General features: G+C 35.0%; 1 protein-coding gene across 2 annotated transcripts in view; it reads left to right on the top strand.

Moving 5' to 3' along the window:
• USP53 (ubiquitin specific peptidase 53) overlaps positions 1–17644 on the top strand; it is a 70114-nt gene that overhangs the window by 16612 nt on the left and 35858 nt on the right. For both annotated transcript variants that reach the window (XM_082645846.1, XM_082645845.1), the window contains exons 2-6: positions 3186–3873; positions 10075–10167; positions 13508–13642; positions 15688–15801; positions 15882–15964. In XM_082645846.1, the coding sequence (XP_082501972.1) occupies positions 3730–3873; positions 10075–10167; positions 13508–13642; positions 15688–15801; positions 15882–15964 (569 nt within the window). In that variant the 5' untranslated portion in view covers positions 3186–3729. The remainder of the gene's footprint in view (positions 1–3185; positions 3874–10074; positions 10168–13507; positions 13643–15687; positions 15802–15881; positions 15965–17644) is intronic.

Below are 17644 nucleotides of genomic sequence, written 5' to 3'. Positions count from 1 at the left end.
TTTTCTTTCTGGGTTTTTCAGCCTTTAATTCTGGAAAAATCTTAATCGTTCTAAAAGTGTCTACTCTGTTTACTTTTTCCCCTTTCTTTCTGGGGATCCTTTTAGATAGTTTTTGACACTTTTAGATTTCATCTGTGTATCTTAGCTTTTTGAAAATGTTTATATTTTCCACTCTGTTTTTTTAATACTTTTAGGAGAATTTCTAGACCTGAACGTACTGCTCATTAGTATGATGTTTCCTTCTATTCATTTTGCTAGTTAACTCATCCTTTGAGTTTTTTCTTTCAGCAGTTTCAAAAATGTACTCATTCAATTGGTGGATATGTCTTAAGTTTATTTTAAATTTGTGTTCCCTTTGGTCTGTTCATTCTGTTTCCTGTGGTGTAGATTGTTCAGTTTGTTGCCTTTCTCTCATAATGCTCATACTCTGCAAGTATCTGGTTATCTTATTCCTGGGAGTACCAAGTGATAAGCTAGTAATATTTACATGATGAGAAGAATGAAAGCATTAGGTTCTGATTTGTGTTTCTTTGGATGATTTCAGACAGCAGAGGTGGGGATGTAAGGGCTGGATTTGGGGTGATATGGCTTAAGAGTTGATTCCAAAAAGAACTTCCTGTTTACTTGGTTAGAGACGTGATCTTCTCCAGGTCCTACCATCCTCTGTTCTATTTGTGGAGTAGGGCGAGGATAGAACATGCAAGGGCCTTACAGGTGTCTGTATTTGTTATCACTTCCCAAACCAGCTGTTCTCTGATGCTTACCTGATTTTTTTTTAACATTTTTATTGGAGTATAATTGCTTTACAATGGTGTGTTTGTTTCTGAATGAGCTGATTCTGAGTGAATCAGCTATACATATACATATATCCCCATATCTCCTCCCTCTTGCGTCTCCCTCCCATGCTTACCTGATGTTATAATTTCCTTTACCCTCCAGATGGCCCTGGGGTGGTAACAGAGCTTTCCTGTTTCATTGCGTTGTGTGGGGTGGGAATTCTCTGCCCAGAGCGATATGAAGAATGGAAAAGGTCACAACTAAAAAGACTTTCCCAGTCTGTAACACTTGGCCCTCTCTATCTCTTGACTGCTATTTCCCTCACCTTCTGGAAGCCAGTTACTTAATGTTTCTCCCTGTTTCTCCTTATACTATCTGTTGCTTTTGTATAATCTCCAGAGTTGGGTTGGAGGAAGGGAACCAGGAGGACATATAGTTTGACATCTTGCACAGGAACAGAAACTATAATATTTTAAAATTATCTATTTGTGTGTGTGCCCATCACAAAACAACTCATTACGGTAGGGATTGTTTCATGTATCTTATCACAGTTCAGGGTAAGACCTGGTGCCTAGTTAAATGATTGTTGAAAGAATACCATTTCAAAGGATTCTTCCAGTAAAAACACAAGTTAACTACCGATACAGAGCTTTCTTAATGTTGTAAAATCATAACTACATTTGTTAAAAATTTGTATGAAAGTTTTTAGGATCATTTAGATCACTTTAGAGGAAGTTACAATCCACAGAGTTAAAACAAAAAGAAAAAAACTAACATAATGTAGTGTTTTATTATTCTTGAAACATTTAACCTATGTTAAACAGGGCTGTTATTCTTGTCCCCATTTTATAGATGAAGCTATGAATCAGAGATGACAAGAACTTATCTAAGACCAAACAGCTAATAAGTGATGAGCTAATATGTGGGGATGCAAACAAAAGTCTCCTGACTTGAATTCTGTAAAGACTAATGCTTTTCTTCTTTATTCCTCAGTGCTTTGCTATCTTAGTGGGTATTTGATCAATGGAATTGAACTGACCTATAATGTTCTGTCCTCTCATGTTTTTGTGCTGTGAAGTGAAACTCAATGGCTTTCATCTAGAGTTTAAATTTAAAGCCAAAGTTCTTACACAGGGCTTTTGAGGCCCTTCATGATCTCTCTCTTTCCCATCCACCCTTTTCATCTATTCTCCTCTTTGTTCATATTTATTCTGCCACACTGGGCTTCTTACTGCCTTCCAGTATGCCAGGCATGCTGTTCACTCTGCTAGAAGTGCCTTCTCCAGAGTGGCATCTTCACCTCCTTCAAATCTTTGTACAAAGGTAACGTTCTCAATTACAGTTTCGGAGACTATCCTATTTAAAAGTGCAAACCATCTCCCATAATATACACTTCTCATTCCCTTTGCTTGAATTGTTTTTCCATTAGCACTCAGAGCATAACTCTTCTAGTACACTCTAAAATTTATTATTCACTGAATTATGGTCTGTCTTTCCTCATTAAAATGCCAGTTCTAGTGCCTGGCATAGTACATGGCTCAATAAACATTTGTTGAAAGAATGAATGCAGGAAGGAAATTCAATTGATTAAACTAAACTTTGGTAGTAATATTTGATTGTTTTTAATTTAGAAGTTGAACATTTTGAAGTCCTTTTAGCCAGGAGTATGTGTTCATGAATAGTGTGGAAATTTACTCTAATTCACTAAGATTTGTTTATCAATTTAATGTTTCTTCTGAGTTTTCTTTTTTTTTTTTTTTGCGGTATGCGGGCCTCTCACTGTTGTGGCCTCTCCCGTTGCGGAGCACAGGCTCCGGATGCGCAGGCCCAGCGGCCATGGCTCACGGGCCCAGCCGCTCCGCGGCATATGGGATCCTCCCAGACCGGGGCACGAACCCGTATCCCCTGCATCGGCAGGCGGACTCTCAACCACTGCGCCACCAGGGAGGCCCTCTTCTGAGTTTTAATGCATATCAATTTACATAAAATCTATTGACTTTCTTGCAGAAATGATATGATTCTCTGTAACATAGATAACAATATAGAGTCTCTGTAGAGTCTCTGTTTAGTAAACAGCAATATAGTATTGGCAGCAAAGTTAGTATTATTCAAAACACTACCTGAGATCTAAGTTGATTCTAGTTTTCTTCAGAATATGAAACCATCATATGACCATTGAAATCTTGAAGTCGATAACGATTGATGTCACCTTGATATGTTTTGAAAATTTAAATGATGAACTGTGTTTTCATTTTCATATTTTAAGAAGAACATTATTAGTTCTAATCATTTTATGATTTATATATAATATTTTAATTATGTATTCAATATTTGTGTTCATATAGTAAAGTAGGAATTTTCTTTATTAGCCTTTACTTTTATTTAAACATTTCTTTTTTTTCTTATAGGTTTGCTTTGATGTCACATTGATATGAAATATGGAGTCACCTTTAATAACTTCACCTGGGAAGGAGACAGACTTTTTTCTTATTAAAGAAACACAAGGAAAACAAATGACCAAATGAATCATACCAAATGCTAACTCTACATCTTTTTGTATCATCTGTTTTTAAAACCATCAAGACAAATGACTTGTGCTTTAAAGAATATGACTTGTTCATCAATGTTACTTTAGCAGTTTTTAAAAAATCTTTTTCACCTTAAACTGTACTCTTATAAAATTTAACACGAAGATTTTTAAATCTTTAAGGCCTTCTTTAAAATAGCTTTCTTTTTTAGTTTTCAGAACTTCAATGCTTATGTATCCTTTTTTTTACTTGACAAAGTCCTCAAAACTACAGCATCAGGAAAGATATGGACTTGGAAACTTATGTTATGGTAATAGACTGCAGCGAACTTAAGTGGATCATTCAAGAAACCATCCATTTTATCATCAGAAGTATCACATAAGTATATAACTCTTAGCTTTAATGCAAACAAAGTTGCTTGAAAATGGCATGGGTAAAATTCTTACGGAAACCTGGTGGCAATCTTGGAAAAGCTTATCAACCTGGGAGTATGCTATCCCTAGCCCCTACCAAAGGCTTGTTGAATGAACCAGGACAAAACAGCTGCTTTCTTAATAGTGCTGTACAGGTGAGACCATAATTTCTTGTTAAATTTTAAAAAGTGCCTTTCGGGAAATTCTTTGCTTAATCCTTCTTTAACTTGTAAGTTAAGAATAAAGTTATTATTGACTAGAATGACTTTTTAATATCACTTTTAATAGTAGCAAAATATTTTGACTGGGCATTTTGGTTTTTATAATAAATGGAAATGTTTTTTCAACAGAATGATGCATTGCTAGGATATAAAAATATCTTGTGGCTTAAAATGTTTACTTAGTAAATTAAGAATGTTTCTAAAATACATAAAATTATTTTTTTGAGTTAGCTAGTCAACCCCCTCCCCCCCTTTTTTTTGTTTAAGAAATCCAGTAGGATCCCCATAGACAGCATAAAAAGAAACAAGCTGCGTGGATTGAAATGAGAATGCAGAGGTGTTTTTGTTTTGTTTCGTTTTTGTGGTACCCGGGCCTCTCACTGTTGTGGCCTCGCCCGTTGTGGAGCACAGGCTCCGGACGTGCAGGCTCAGCGGCCATGGCGCACGGGCCTAGCTGCTCCGTGGCATGTGGGATCTTCCCAGACCGGGGCACGAACCTGCGTCCCCTGCATCGGCAGGCAGACTCTCAACCACAGCGCCACCAGGGAAGCCCAAAAATGCAGAGTTTTTAATCTCAGTACTCAAATTCCTTTCACCCCCCCACCACACCGTGACCTTAAATCCCCTCTGTAGAATCATAATTTGGACACCACTGTTGTAGTTAAATTAATGGTTAATTCATTTTGCTTCAGTCCTTGTTGAAATTATTTTAATTAGCAAATATGTATTAATCCAACTTTCTGCCTTACGTAAATATCTTTTCTTATGTATGATAGTTTTTATTCAACATTTTCAGATTTTGTAGAGGCCTATATCCTTCTGACTGTTGACTGTATAGTACTAAGGATGAGGAAGATTTAGAATATTGGAATGTTACTCTATTGACGCTAGAATATACCTTAAAAGATTTTATTGAAAATAAATAGCTTTTCACATGTTTTCTTCCTACTGCTTTTTTTTTCCTCCTGAAAACTGAGAGTAGAAAGAGAAATATTGCTTAATTAACTCATTTGATAAATGAACACATCTAGAATGTGTCAGGTGCTCAGGCATCTGACTCAGACTTGTGTTCTTAATTGTCCGCTGTCCGGGACATATGTCAAACTTGAAAGTTTTATAACTCACTCGGAAACAGAAGCAATTGGTATTAGAAAAGCATTAATTCTAATTTATGTTGGGACCTTTAAATGACAGTCACTGTTCTGCCCTGTCTGAAGGATCCCTTTGGCATTAAGTGTTGTGACAAGGGCAAGAAAATATTTATTGATTGACACCCGATATAGAGAAATACCAGACTCCAAAAGACATGGAATTATATGCTTTTATTGAATCAGGCTCTGAGAAAGAGCTCCTATCATTTCAAATCTTTTCATGTTACCCCTTTTCCAGTTCTTTTTTTACATTTATGTATTTCCCTCTGTGTCTGTCCCTTTTTTTGGCTCCCAAAATACTGTGTGTAGTTTAGGGAGATGAAAAGCTTATTATAACAAAAGAAAACTCTGAGCAAGGACACTTATGTGGTAAAGAAAATGAAGAAGTATTCCTATGTTGATATATTAAAAAAAAAAAAAAAAGAACAGTCCACGGACCTTTGCCATGAAGGTTATTTCTGCTTATCTACATAGCTACCACTTATGGTGCTCATCACTCCTTTGTGTGGATCCAGCTTTCCATCTGGTATCATTTCTTCTGCTTGAAGGATGACTTTTGTTATTGAAAGATATTTTCATTCATTAAAGAAGTTTAAGTTGACAGTTTTTCTTTTAGTATTTTAAAGATTTTGCTCATCTGTCTCCTGGCTTGCATTACTTCTTCTGGAAAACTATTGTCATTCTTATCTTTGTTCTTGTGTTTGTAATGTGCCCCATTTTTTCTGGCTGCTTTTAAGATTTTCTTTTTTTAACTGGTTTAAAGCAATTTGGTTATGATGTGCCTTGATATAGTTTTCTACATGCTTCTTGTGTTTGGGTTCATTGAGCATCTTAGACCCATGGCTTTATAAGTTTAATCAAATGTGGATGAGCTTCACTGGTGACACAGTGGTTAAGAATCCACCTGCTAATGCAGGGGACACGGGTTCGAGCCCTGGTCCGGGAAGATCCCACATGCCGCAGAGCATCTAGGCCCATGCAGCACAACTACTGAGCCTGCGCTCTAGAGCCCGTGAGCCACAACTGTGGAGCCTGTGTGCCACAAGTACAGAAGCCCACGCACCTGGAGCCCGTGCTCTGCAACAGGAGAAGCCACTGCAATGAGAAACCTGCGCACCGCAACAAAGAGTGGCCCCCACTCGCTGCACCTGGGGAAAGCCCGTGCTCAGCAATGAAGACCTAACACAGCCAAAAATAAAGTAAATTAAATAAAAATAAATTTTTAAAAAATGTGGAAACTCTTTGACCATTATTTCTTCAAATTTTTCTATCCCTCCCCTCCTTTGGGGGATTCCAGTTATTGATACATATGCAGTTGGTTGCTTTAGGTCCCACAGTTCTCTGATATGCTCTTCATTTTCTTTCTCATTCTTTTGTTTTTCTCTCTTTCATTTTATAGGTTTCTGTTGCTGTGTCTTCAAGTTCATTAATTTTTCTTTTGCAATGTTTATTTAATCTGCTAGTAATATCACCAGTGTATTTTTAAATCTCAGACATTGTAATTTTCACCTTTAGAAGTTTGCTCTGGGTCTTTTAAAAATCACTTGTGTCTATACTTAACATGTCCAATCTTTTCTCTGACCTCTTGAATATATGAATACAGGTATAATAATTGTTTTAATGTACTTGTCTACTAATTCTGCCTGTGCAAATTCTGTTCTTTTTTTTTCTTTCTTTCTAGGTTTGGAATATATTTTCTTGTTTCTTGTAATGCCTGGTAATTTTTTTAAATTTATTAATCTATTTATTTTTGGCTGCATTGGGTCTTAGTTGCTGCATGTGGGCTTTCTTTAGTTGAGGTGAGCGGTGGCTACTCTTCATTGCGATGCACAGGCTTCTCATTGTGGTGGCTTCTCGTTGTGGAGCCGGGCTCTAGGCGCACGGGCTTCAGTAGTTGTGCCTTGCGGGCGTCAGTAGTTGTGCCTTATGGGCTCTAGAGTGCAGGCTCAGTAGTTGTGGTGCATGGGCTTAGTTGCTCCGTGGCATGTGGGATCTTCCTGGACCAGGGCTTAAACCCGTGTCCCCTGTGTTGGCAGACAGATTCTTAACCATGGCGCCACCAGGGAGGCCCATGCCTGGTAATTTTTGATTGGATGTCAGACAACATTTTAAGTTTTACTTTGTTGTGTGATGGGTATTTTTATATCCCTAAAAATATTCTTGAACATTGTTCTGGGATAGGATTAGTTTATTTAGAAACAGTTTGATCATTTTACATTTAAGCTTTGTAGGCAGTACCAGAACTGTGTTTATTCTGGGGTTAATTTCTCTGCTAGTGGGGAGGGACCTTTCTTTCTTTAACTGATGCTCTGTGAATTATGATGTTTTCCACTTTGGCTGTTGGGAACAGGCACTGCCCTGAACTGATATGTGCTTTGGGCATTACATCTAATCTTTTGGGATTTTCTTTCCTGGTCTCAGGTAGTTTCCTCACAGTGCTCACCTGCATACTCGAGAAGCCCCCTCGCGAGCTCTGGTGTTAACTGTGTGCAGCTCTCCCCACTGCGGCACTCTGTCCCACCAACTCTAGCTGCTTTGGTTTCCCTGAACTCCCAGCTCCATCCCTTGAACCCAGGGAATCAGCTGGCCCCTGATGTTAAAATGTCTACTGTATAAACTAATTTAGAAAGCCAGTCCTCACTGACACAACAGCTATTCAAGTAGACCTCTGTCAGAAAAAGCCTGACTTCATTTTTAAAAATTCAGAATATAAAAAAAAAAAGAAAAAAATTCAGAATATAAATGCTAATATTCAGTTTGATGAGTACTTTTTAAACTGCTGAGAAATAAATTGTGAAATACGTTTTGTAAGAAATTACTAAAAATGGACATTATTAAAATGTTTTGGATGTAATACAAGTAAGAAAAATGAATTTATATGCCATTTCCCCTTAATTTTTATTATTTTTTATATTATTTTGAGGTCAGGAATATGATGAAAGGTTTATATTCCTTTATTAAATGCATATGCATATATATATATATGTATTAATCTTTGGGGAATAACTAAATAAGAAACGTGCATAAACATTCAAAATAACTACATTAATTTTGTTAAGTACCATGTTAAAATGAAACGTGGAAATAATGCAAAAGAAAAATGTTTATATTATAAAATTATATTGCTAAAAACTAATTAGTCCAACAACTAGCTTAGGCTTTAACTTAAAACAGGTGGTAGAATATAATCAAAATTTTTAAATGAAATAGGATAAATGTTAACTATAATGAAGATAATTTTTGGTATGGATTTGAGAAAATCATTTTTAAACTTTTATATTGAGTAGTATACAGAGAAGTCACATAAAATATTTTTTTCTGTAGTTTAGGTCCAGTGTAAGTTAAACATTTTGCTAACCCTAGAAAACATTACATTTGAAAGACTTAATTCGTAAGCCTTATAAGCAGATTATAGAGTTTTCTCTTTTGGCTGAATATTTTGAACTTTTATTTGATGAGAAGGTGGTACAGTTAAGTAGGTATGACATATTGGCGTGGTTTTGAGTTCTGTAAGTTAAAAGCAAAGTTAAAATATTTAATAGCTAACATTTATTGTGCTCTTACTGTGCATTGGTACACTGTGTTTTATCTAATCTAGTTCTTACAGTGATCCTAAGAGATAGGTACTACTTTTATCTACCTTTCAGTGATGAGAAAACTAAGTTTCAGGAAATATTTTGCTCAAGTCAGCCCAAGAGCTGTAAACAGTAAAGCCAGAATTAGAACCCAGGCAGCTTGTCTTCAGAGGGTGTATCACTAACTACAGTGCTGTGCACTTCCCACAACTGTGCTGTCGTGACCTTCATCTTGACAAATGTATGAATTTTAATGTATATTTTATGGTATGATAGAGTATGATATGTAAGAAAGTTATTAAACATTTTCAAGTGCTTTGCAAAACACTGAGTTATTTGTGATAACTAAATGAATCCTATTAGTTATGCTTTAAGAAAAAGCAACTATCAAAGAGAAATTCTGAAATGGCTTTTAGTTACTGAGTTATTAAAAAAATAGGAAACTTTAAAAATTATTTGTTTTTATTAACTTTTTTTTTTTTGGTTGGGAGAAATGTGAGATAGTGAATGGATTTTCTTGGTTTTATTATTTGAGGAAATGACTGAAAGGTATAGAGAAACTTGAAGATCTTAATTGTTTGTTGTAATAGTATTTACAGCAACAAATAGCAGGTTACATTCAATGCATGCCACTTGTGTACTGGGCACTGCTCTAAACACTTCACATATTACATACATATATTTAATCCTTACAAGCAGTCTATGAGGCTGACACAGTTATCCCCATTGTATAAATTTCAGATTTTTCTAGAATGATTTTAAGTATTAGACTGATTTATTTAAACAACTACAGTCTTTTTTATTTTGTTTTTGTTTTTTTAGTAGTAAATGATGATTGGATAATTGCAGCAGATATATTCAGGTTATTTTTTAACTGCTGCTTCATATTATGCTGTACCCCCCATGACTACACAGATGCCCCGTTTTTCACTCAGTATACAATGACCACACAGGCCTCTGCCCTTTTTTCTTGCCACTACATACTGACCCTTATTTGGTACACCCTGACTTTTAACTGCAATTATATTTCCTTCCTAAATTTCAGTTCATTCCAAGTATTATAATCACTTCCTCTCTCAAGTCTCTGCCAAGTCCTGCATTCAGTATCCCTTGTTTCCTGTTCATATAAATTCCTTAACTGAGGAGTTATTTTTTTCTTGTTCTGTGCCTGTCATGGTTTTTACATGTGAATCCATAGTAATATTTTCATAGTAATATTTTCTAAATCCATCTTTTATATATGAACTACATGTATATTATTTATTAGTAGTATATATCTGATTATGTATAAGAGATTAAAAGAAGTTATTAGCCTCCCACAATTTAAAAAATATTTAAATCTGTCTTTCATCCCAGTGAGAAAAATATTGCTGTGTTTCTTTCTTTCTTCACATCTCACTATTTTTTAGGTTTTATGGCAATTAGATATATTCCGAAGAAGCTTGCGGGTTCTGACTGGACATGTTTGTCAGGGAGATGCCTGCATATTTTGTGCATTGAAGGTAACCTTTTAATAGTTCCGAAAAATTACTATTGTTTCTCAAAAGATTTACTTTTATTTGATAGTTTGGTTTGTTTGACATATTTGGTAAGTTTATTTGTAATTAAAGTTATTGTCAAGTGACTTACAGTTTTGAAGAGGAATTCTTAAAGTATGACTTATTCAGGTTTATGGATCCATTTTCCTGTGTTAGGAACATTATATTTTTCATTATTTTGAAATAATCATTTAACAGATGTTTTTTGAGTTACTACTGAATTCTGGGCACTACTGTAGTTACTAGGGATACAGCAGTGAACGGAACTAATAAAAATCCCTGTTCTCTTGTAGCTTATATTCTTGTAAGGGAGAAGAAAATAAATAAACAAAATATAAAGTATGTTAGGTAATAATAATTGCAAAGGAGGAAATATAAATCAGGGATAGGTACTAGAGAGTGTTGAGTAGCAAGGAAAGCCTCACTGAGAGAATGACATTTAAATCACAACTTGGAAAAGGTGATGGAGTGGACTAGAGTCTTCCAGGCAAGCAGGGACACAGCAACTGCAAAGGCACTGAGGTGGGAGTGTGCGTGACATATTCAAGGAAACCTGACTGGTGGCAGAAGCTTTGTGAGCAAGGGGGACAGTGATAGGAGATGAGCTCAGAGGTAAAGTGAGTTGTGGTGACTTCAAAAATGTCTGCAGATTCTTTTGCACTCTTCTATTGAAAGGTGGAGTCTAATTCCTTGAATATGGGTTGCCCCTAATGTGTCCTTTCCATCATTTAGAATGTGGCAGAAATGAGATTAGGGTAGATTAGAAAAAGTGATAAAGCTTCCACCTGGCTCTGTCTGTTGGGGTGCTCATTCTTGGAAGTGAGTTGCCATGCTGTGAGGAAGCCAAGCTGGTCATAACTACGGCCAAGTTCCCGGCCAACAGGCAGCACCAACAACCAGCATCAACCTCTAGACACTAGTGAGCGACCTTCATATGACTCCCAAGTCCCAGCATTCAGACTATTACAGATGACTGCAAGTGGGGCACAGTTGAGCTGTCCTCACCCAAACTGCTAACTTGTGACCAAAATAAATGTTATTTTTAGTACCTAAGATTTGGGGTGGTTTTGTTATGCAGCAGTAGATAACTGGAACAGGAGTCCAGATTGTGTAGGGCCTTCTAGACCTTTGTGAGGACCTTGACTTTTTCTCCTGAGTGGTTTAGGAAGTCGTGGGATTGTTCTGAGTGGAGGAGTGATATAACCTGTGTTAAGTAAGTATAATATTTGGACTAGATCTCTTTGGCTGCTTGGATGAGAATATATAGAATAGGAACAAAGGCAGAAATGGGGAGTCCAGTATAAATTAGCAACTCATTTATGTTATTGAAATTTTTGCCCAAGAATTTAAGATTTGATTAATATGTTTTCAGAAATAAATATTTCAGTCTTTTACATTCTTGAATATTCTTAGTACACACATATACATAATACAGGAAAATAAAAGGTAGTTTTCATGCTTTATTTTGACTTACATTCCTAAAAAGGCTGTTTGAATAAGTCACCAAAGGAGGCAATTTTATTTTCTTTTAATTTAATTTTATTTATTTTTTTGTACAGCAGGTTCTTATTAGTCATCAATTTTATACACATCAGTGTATACATGTCAATCCCAATCAGGAGGTGATTTTATATTCTCTTTTTTATATGGTAAAAATAGGGTTGATGAAGAATGAACTTAGATCAGATTACAGTATCGCATTTTATTTACTCTGCAGTAAATTTTGAATGTTTTGTCCAGTTGTAAAAACTAGTTAAATTTTCTAGCTCAGGTATTCCCATAGCCTTACACATCACCTGCCTCTTTCCCCTGCTTGCATCCCCTGCCTCAAAACACCTGTGCGCGCGCACACACACACACACACACACACACACACACACACACACACACACACACACACACACACACACACACACACACACACACACACACACACACACACACACACACACTGCGCTGTCCTCCTTGCAGTTTCTCAGAGCTGACTTTCATCTCTGAGTGTTTTCATTATTATTCCTTTTGTCTAGAATGATTTTCTTCCAGATGTCCCTGAGGCTAACACCCTTATTTCCTTTATGCTTCTCCTTAAATGTTATTTTTCCATCAGTGAGACCTTTCTGACTACCCTTGGTAATAGGTAAGCTCCCTCCCTCTCTCCTACCCCCAGCATCCCTATCCCTATTACACTACTTTATCTTTCTCTCTTGTATTGTATTTCTTTGTCTTTCTCTATTGTACTTAATTACATTCTGACATATAATTACTTATTTGCCCTCTCCTCATTACTACAACTAGAACGTATGCTTCATGAGGGCAGGATCTTTGTTTTCTGGCGTAGAACAATGCCTCACATATATTAGACAATCAAAAAAATAGATGTTAAATGAACATCAGTCTTGTGTAGGATTAATATCTTAAACATTATCTGGAAAAGTTGACTACCTAAATAAGAAATGACTTGTGAAAATATTTTTCATTTTTTATCATTTGTAATTGTAGCTAAAAATTTTGGTTCTGCATATCTACTATCACTTGGCATCTTTCTTTTTAAATTTCTTATTTGTAAATTAAATTTTCTTGTATCAGTGGAACAGATTCTTGAAATATTTCCCAGCCTACCATATGTTGATCTTAAAAGCAATTTTTTTTTGAGGTGACATACCCCTTGAGCTAATTAATATAGAACTTAATATGATCAATCCTTATTTGGTGGTTTATCACACAGCAAACTTTATTTTTTCCCCACTTTCACTCACCTAAGATGATTGTCATAAAACTGGAACTTATTAAAAAGTTTTTCTTGCTTAAATTCAATAAAGAAAATAGAAGACCAGATTAACACCTATAATTTAATGTTCTTGAATGATGTTCCCACTGTTTCAAGTCTAGTGAGTTCCTACTGTTTTATTTGATTATATGTTTATTTTTGTATAACATAATTTTAATTCCTACAGTACACTTTAAGATTTAAAGCGACTTATCTCAAAACTCTTTCTAAACAACTTAGATCATAGTCAGCTAAGGAACAGTTTAAAAATGGGCCTCATCTCAATCAGAATCTCTTAGGATGGGATCTGAGAACTTTACATGTTTAATTCTTATGCACTAACATTTGATTTAGAGACTGGGGCAACCATTTCTACATATTACTCATAGAAATAATTAATTTTTTGTATGGAATTTTAAAGCAAAAACTGTTAGTTTGAGTATAGAGTTTCGAGTTTCGCTGTTGAAATGAAGTTGCTCAAGTGTTTTTTAGTTGCTGGTGTTAAACTTACTGGTTGATGTATTTGTTGATTCCCAGACAATATTTGCACAGTTTCAACACAGTCGAGAAAAAGCACTTCCTTCGGATAACATAAGGCATGCTCTTGCAGAAAGTTTCAAAGATGAGCAGCGATTTCAGCTTGGCCTTATGGATGATGCTGCAGAGTGCTTTGTAGGTATTTCTGATAATCCTTAAGTTAGAATGGCAGTTGGCATTCCTTAAATTATGCACCTTTTGAGACAAATGAAACATAAGTTTATAGCAGTGGAAAAGTATCAGAACTGCTCAGTAGATCCTTGTCTTACCTACCCTTCAAAGCTCAGTTTAAGTCCACATGTGTTTTGTGTACTTTTGCTTTTGATTATTTGTGCTGCTCTAATTTTTCAGAGTTAGGCTACTAAAATACTTTAAAATTTATTTATTGGAGCAAAAAGGCTTATTATGTATAAATCATAGCACTTAAGTCATTCTGTTCCACAGGGTTTACATATGCAACACACTCTCCCAGTAACATTTCTCATTACATGCAATGATTCTCTTTGAAGAGCAGAGGATCTTGATGGGCAGCTGTCAGGGGCAGCAATTCTGATATACACCTTACTCCAGGTTGAGAATCACTCACTGAGGTTGATGTTCTGAGACTGTGTTACCACCATATTGATGAGTAGAGCATTCCTTTGATCAGGGATGTACCTTATATACCTTCTTAAATATTCATGTTGATGTTTAATCGTTTCAATAACATAGATGTCACCTATATTTAAGATAGCTATTTCTACTCTTAGTCTTATATCTCTTCAGCAAATTCTGTAAATTCTTTCATCAGAAACCCTTTTAAGGTTTGCCTTGCCATGTTATTTCCCTGTCACCATTTCTGTTTAGCTCGGGCCTCTACTCTCAGCATTATTTAAGCCTCCTTACTAGTGTCCTTTTAACTTATATCCTAAGAGTCTTTTTTAACAGCCACCATATTAATATAATTTTTTTCAGATAAATGCTTGCACTTCAGATATTTCTGTGATTCACATCTGACTCTCTTCTGACATTTAAGGCTCTTTAAATTCAAACTCCAGTTTATCTCTTTGCTTCCTTACTGAATGTTCCCTTCTGGTGAGATAGTTTCAGTCCATTCCTCAAACATGTCTTTTAAATTCCTGTTTTATAGCCTTTGCTCAAGTTCCTGAAATAGTCAAAACTTTCCTAATCTATTATTTGTTAAAGTTCAACGTAAGTCACATCTACTAGATAATGCATCATCAAAGCACCCCAATCTGTTCTCCAAATTTTTGAAGAATTTATTACTCTTCATAGAATTCATTTGGCGTTTATGTTTTTTTTTTAAATGAACATCTCGAATGCTTAGCACACTTGCCATGTTGACTAAAATATGACAAAAACAACACACACAGTCATGAAATATGCTTTTCATACTTCTCATGTTTATAATTGCTCCACTGCTTAAAATATAAATGGATATATTTTGTACAATACTGAACTTTATAGTCTTACTTTCACTTAAGTGAAGTATACTAATCCATGATATGATTATTCATGGGATATCTAGAAATCCAGGCTTAAATAATTGAATAGTTATAAATGTCCTGGGGCAGAGGAGGGGGAGGTTAACTAATTAAAATAATCCATTGGTTAAGTTTTGGTAAAAAGGATAATTTGTTAAAGAAATTAATACCCCTTATTGATCTATATTACAAATCCACACTTTCATAAGAAGTTTGTTGAAGAGCAGATTACTTGCATTCGGGTTGTTAGTGCAGGTATTATAAGCCTTTATCATTGGTGTTTTGATTTAAGTTATATAGACTATCCAAATGATCCAAGTAGGATTTTTTTTAATTAATTGCTTTTTCTCAATGTGAGAATGCTGGGAACATAGGAAATCTTGTTTTCTAATATTGAATTCTAGATGTCAGCCACCATGAATTGATCTTTTAAATCTTTATTAAAATCATGTTACACTATAATGTTTTGCTAAAATTTTTTTAAAATCGAATGCTGCAAAAGGTGAATAATTGAGCAACATTTGAAGGCTTGGTTAAAGAGGGAAGCTGAAAAGCTGACAATGTATATGGCACTTCTAAGTTTGACACTTTGGAAAATACTTAGATTTTTCAATCTGTAAAGTTAAAAAAAGAGTTGTATTTTGAAGTGTCCTATGCAAGATTTGCAACTCATTTGTCTTTTAATTTTTAAATTAGGAAAATATATTGGAGAGGATTCATTTTCACATAGTGCCAAGCAGAGATGCAGACATGTGTACCTCTAAATCTTGTATCACTCACCAGAAGTTTGCTATGACTCTGTATGAACAGGTGAGATGGCTTAACTGTTTTATTAGAGACTATATTTATGTTTTATGATTGATAAATTAGACATATATTTTTACCTGCAGTGTGTGTGTCGTAGCTGTGGAGCATCATCAGATCCTCTGCCGTTTACAGAATTTGTGCGGTACATTTCTACAACAGCCCTATGGTAAGAACCTATTAAAGCATATTTACCAAAGATGTTAGTCATGTATTTGATCACACTGAGCCTTTATTTTATGAAACTGTAACATATATGAATATCTACTCTCTGAGGTTAACAAATGTGCTACCATCAGGGGTACTAAGTGATGTCTATTTCAGTTGTTTCTGACTTAACCAAATATAGATGTCACTCAGTGAAATGTACAAAATATTTGTCAAAATATATATCTATTTATATTTATAGCAAGTTTTTGAAACTGAAGGAGAGCTTAAAATGACAAGTTCAAGGGTAAATGGAATTGTACATGATTTCTTCATTTTTGCTAAGGTGTTACCTTTGTAGTGGCCATGTCTCCTGTCGGCTCCACCATGTCCCTGCGTAGTGATGGAAGCTAGGGTAAGCAGACAAGAAAGAAAAAAGTGAAAATAATCCTCTGTTAGGTTTATTGCGTTTAAGGCCATAACATTCACCTGAAATAAAAATTTGCCATGCTTGTCTGTCCCCTCCCTCCCTAGCCATGAAACATCAGCTTAGGGATCCAAAAAATGATCTCTAGACTTTACATAATAAGAGTTGTTTGAACATGGCAACATGTATTTGAGAGTGTAAATATTTGATGTATGATAAACATTAAATGAGATCATAAATGTTTGCAGATACTTTAATACAAAAGACAAAACATGGATCAATAATTATTAATCAGAATACATCAGGACAGCAGTTAGTTGCTAAATGCTACCAATATTTTTATCATTGCACAAAGTGAATATTAGGTGCTCATCCATTTCATTGTATTATTAAACTTCCTTGATTTATTTTGGATATAGCACATTATTTCTTAAAGATCATTGAATATAGCAAGTTGGTAATTTGGATATATACAGAGTTGGGAAACATCGATTTAGAGGAACATTCTTTAAACTTCAGTCATTTGCAGTCAGTTTCATTCACTTTGTATGAAAAGTAGGGTGGTGTTTGAATAAGGATAGACCACAAATTAAAAGCTGTAAAACTTTAAGTCTACTTTGAAACTCTTGTGTAAAATGACAGTGCTCTGAGACAGTATCTTAGGTAATAAGAATTAGAGTTCCATCAGTCTCTCCCTGGTCCACGCCACAAATTGCGAAAGCCCAGAATTTGAATTCTAATTATAATCTCTCTCTTTTTATAAGTATTGAATACCAGTTGTTCAGTGCTTACTATGTTCCAGGCTTTACATAAATTGTTGCTTTTAATCTTAACAAAAACTTTTGTTGATCAAGAAATAGGCTTAATATGATTAACCTGGTAAATGGATGAATTAAGATTGAAACCCAGGTCTGGGTTCATTTCAAACTCAAAATGTATCTGGTTAACCACTACTCTGATGCTGTCAATTTTGTAAAAAACAATTATGTGCAGTTTGAATGAGCCTGTCAGATTTAGTGCTTTCTAGTCTACTTGTGAAGTGCTTTAGAAGAATTGGTACTTTTAGTTGTTATTGAATATTGTATATTATTTACCATTGAACTGTAAAATATATCCAGTTCTAGGACAGTTAAAATTACTATTAAGTAAAACCAGAGCACCACAAATGGAAGCTAGTAGGCGTATTGAGCTTACATTATATATCTTTTTGGAAATGTTTAAATAGTTGTTTAAAGATACTTAATACCTTGATATGTAAAAATTTGACTCTAGGAG

The sequence above is a fragment of the Mesoplodon mirus genome (genome assembly GCF_964341445.2).
Source record: "Mesoplodon mirus genome assembly, chromosome: 2".
NCBI classification, from domain to species: Eukaryota; Metazoa; Chordata; class Mammalia; order Artiodactyla; family Ziphiidae; genus Mesoplodon; species Mesoplodon mirus.
This window is presented reverse-complemented; position numbering and strand designations above follow the sequence as displayed.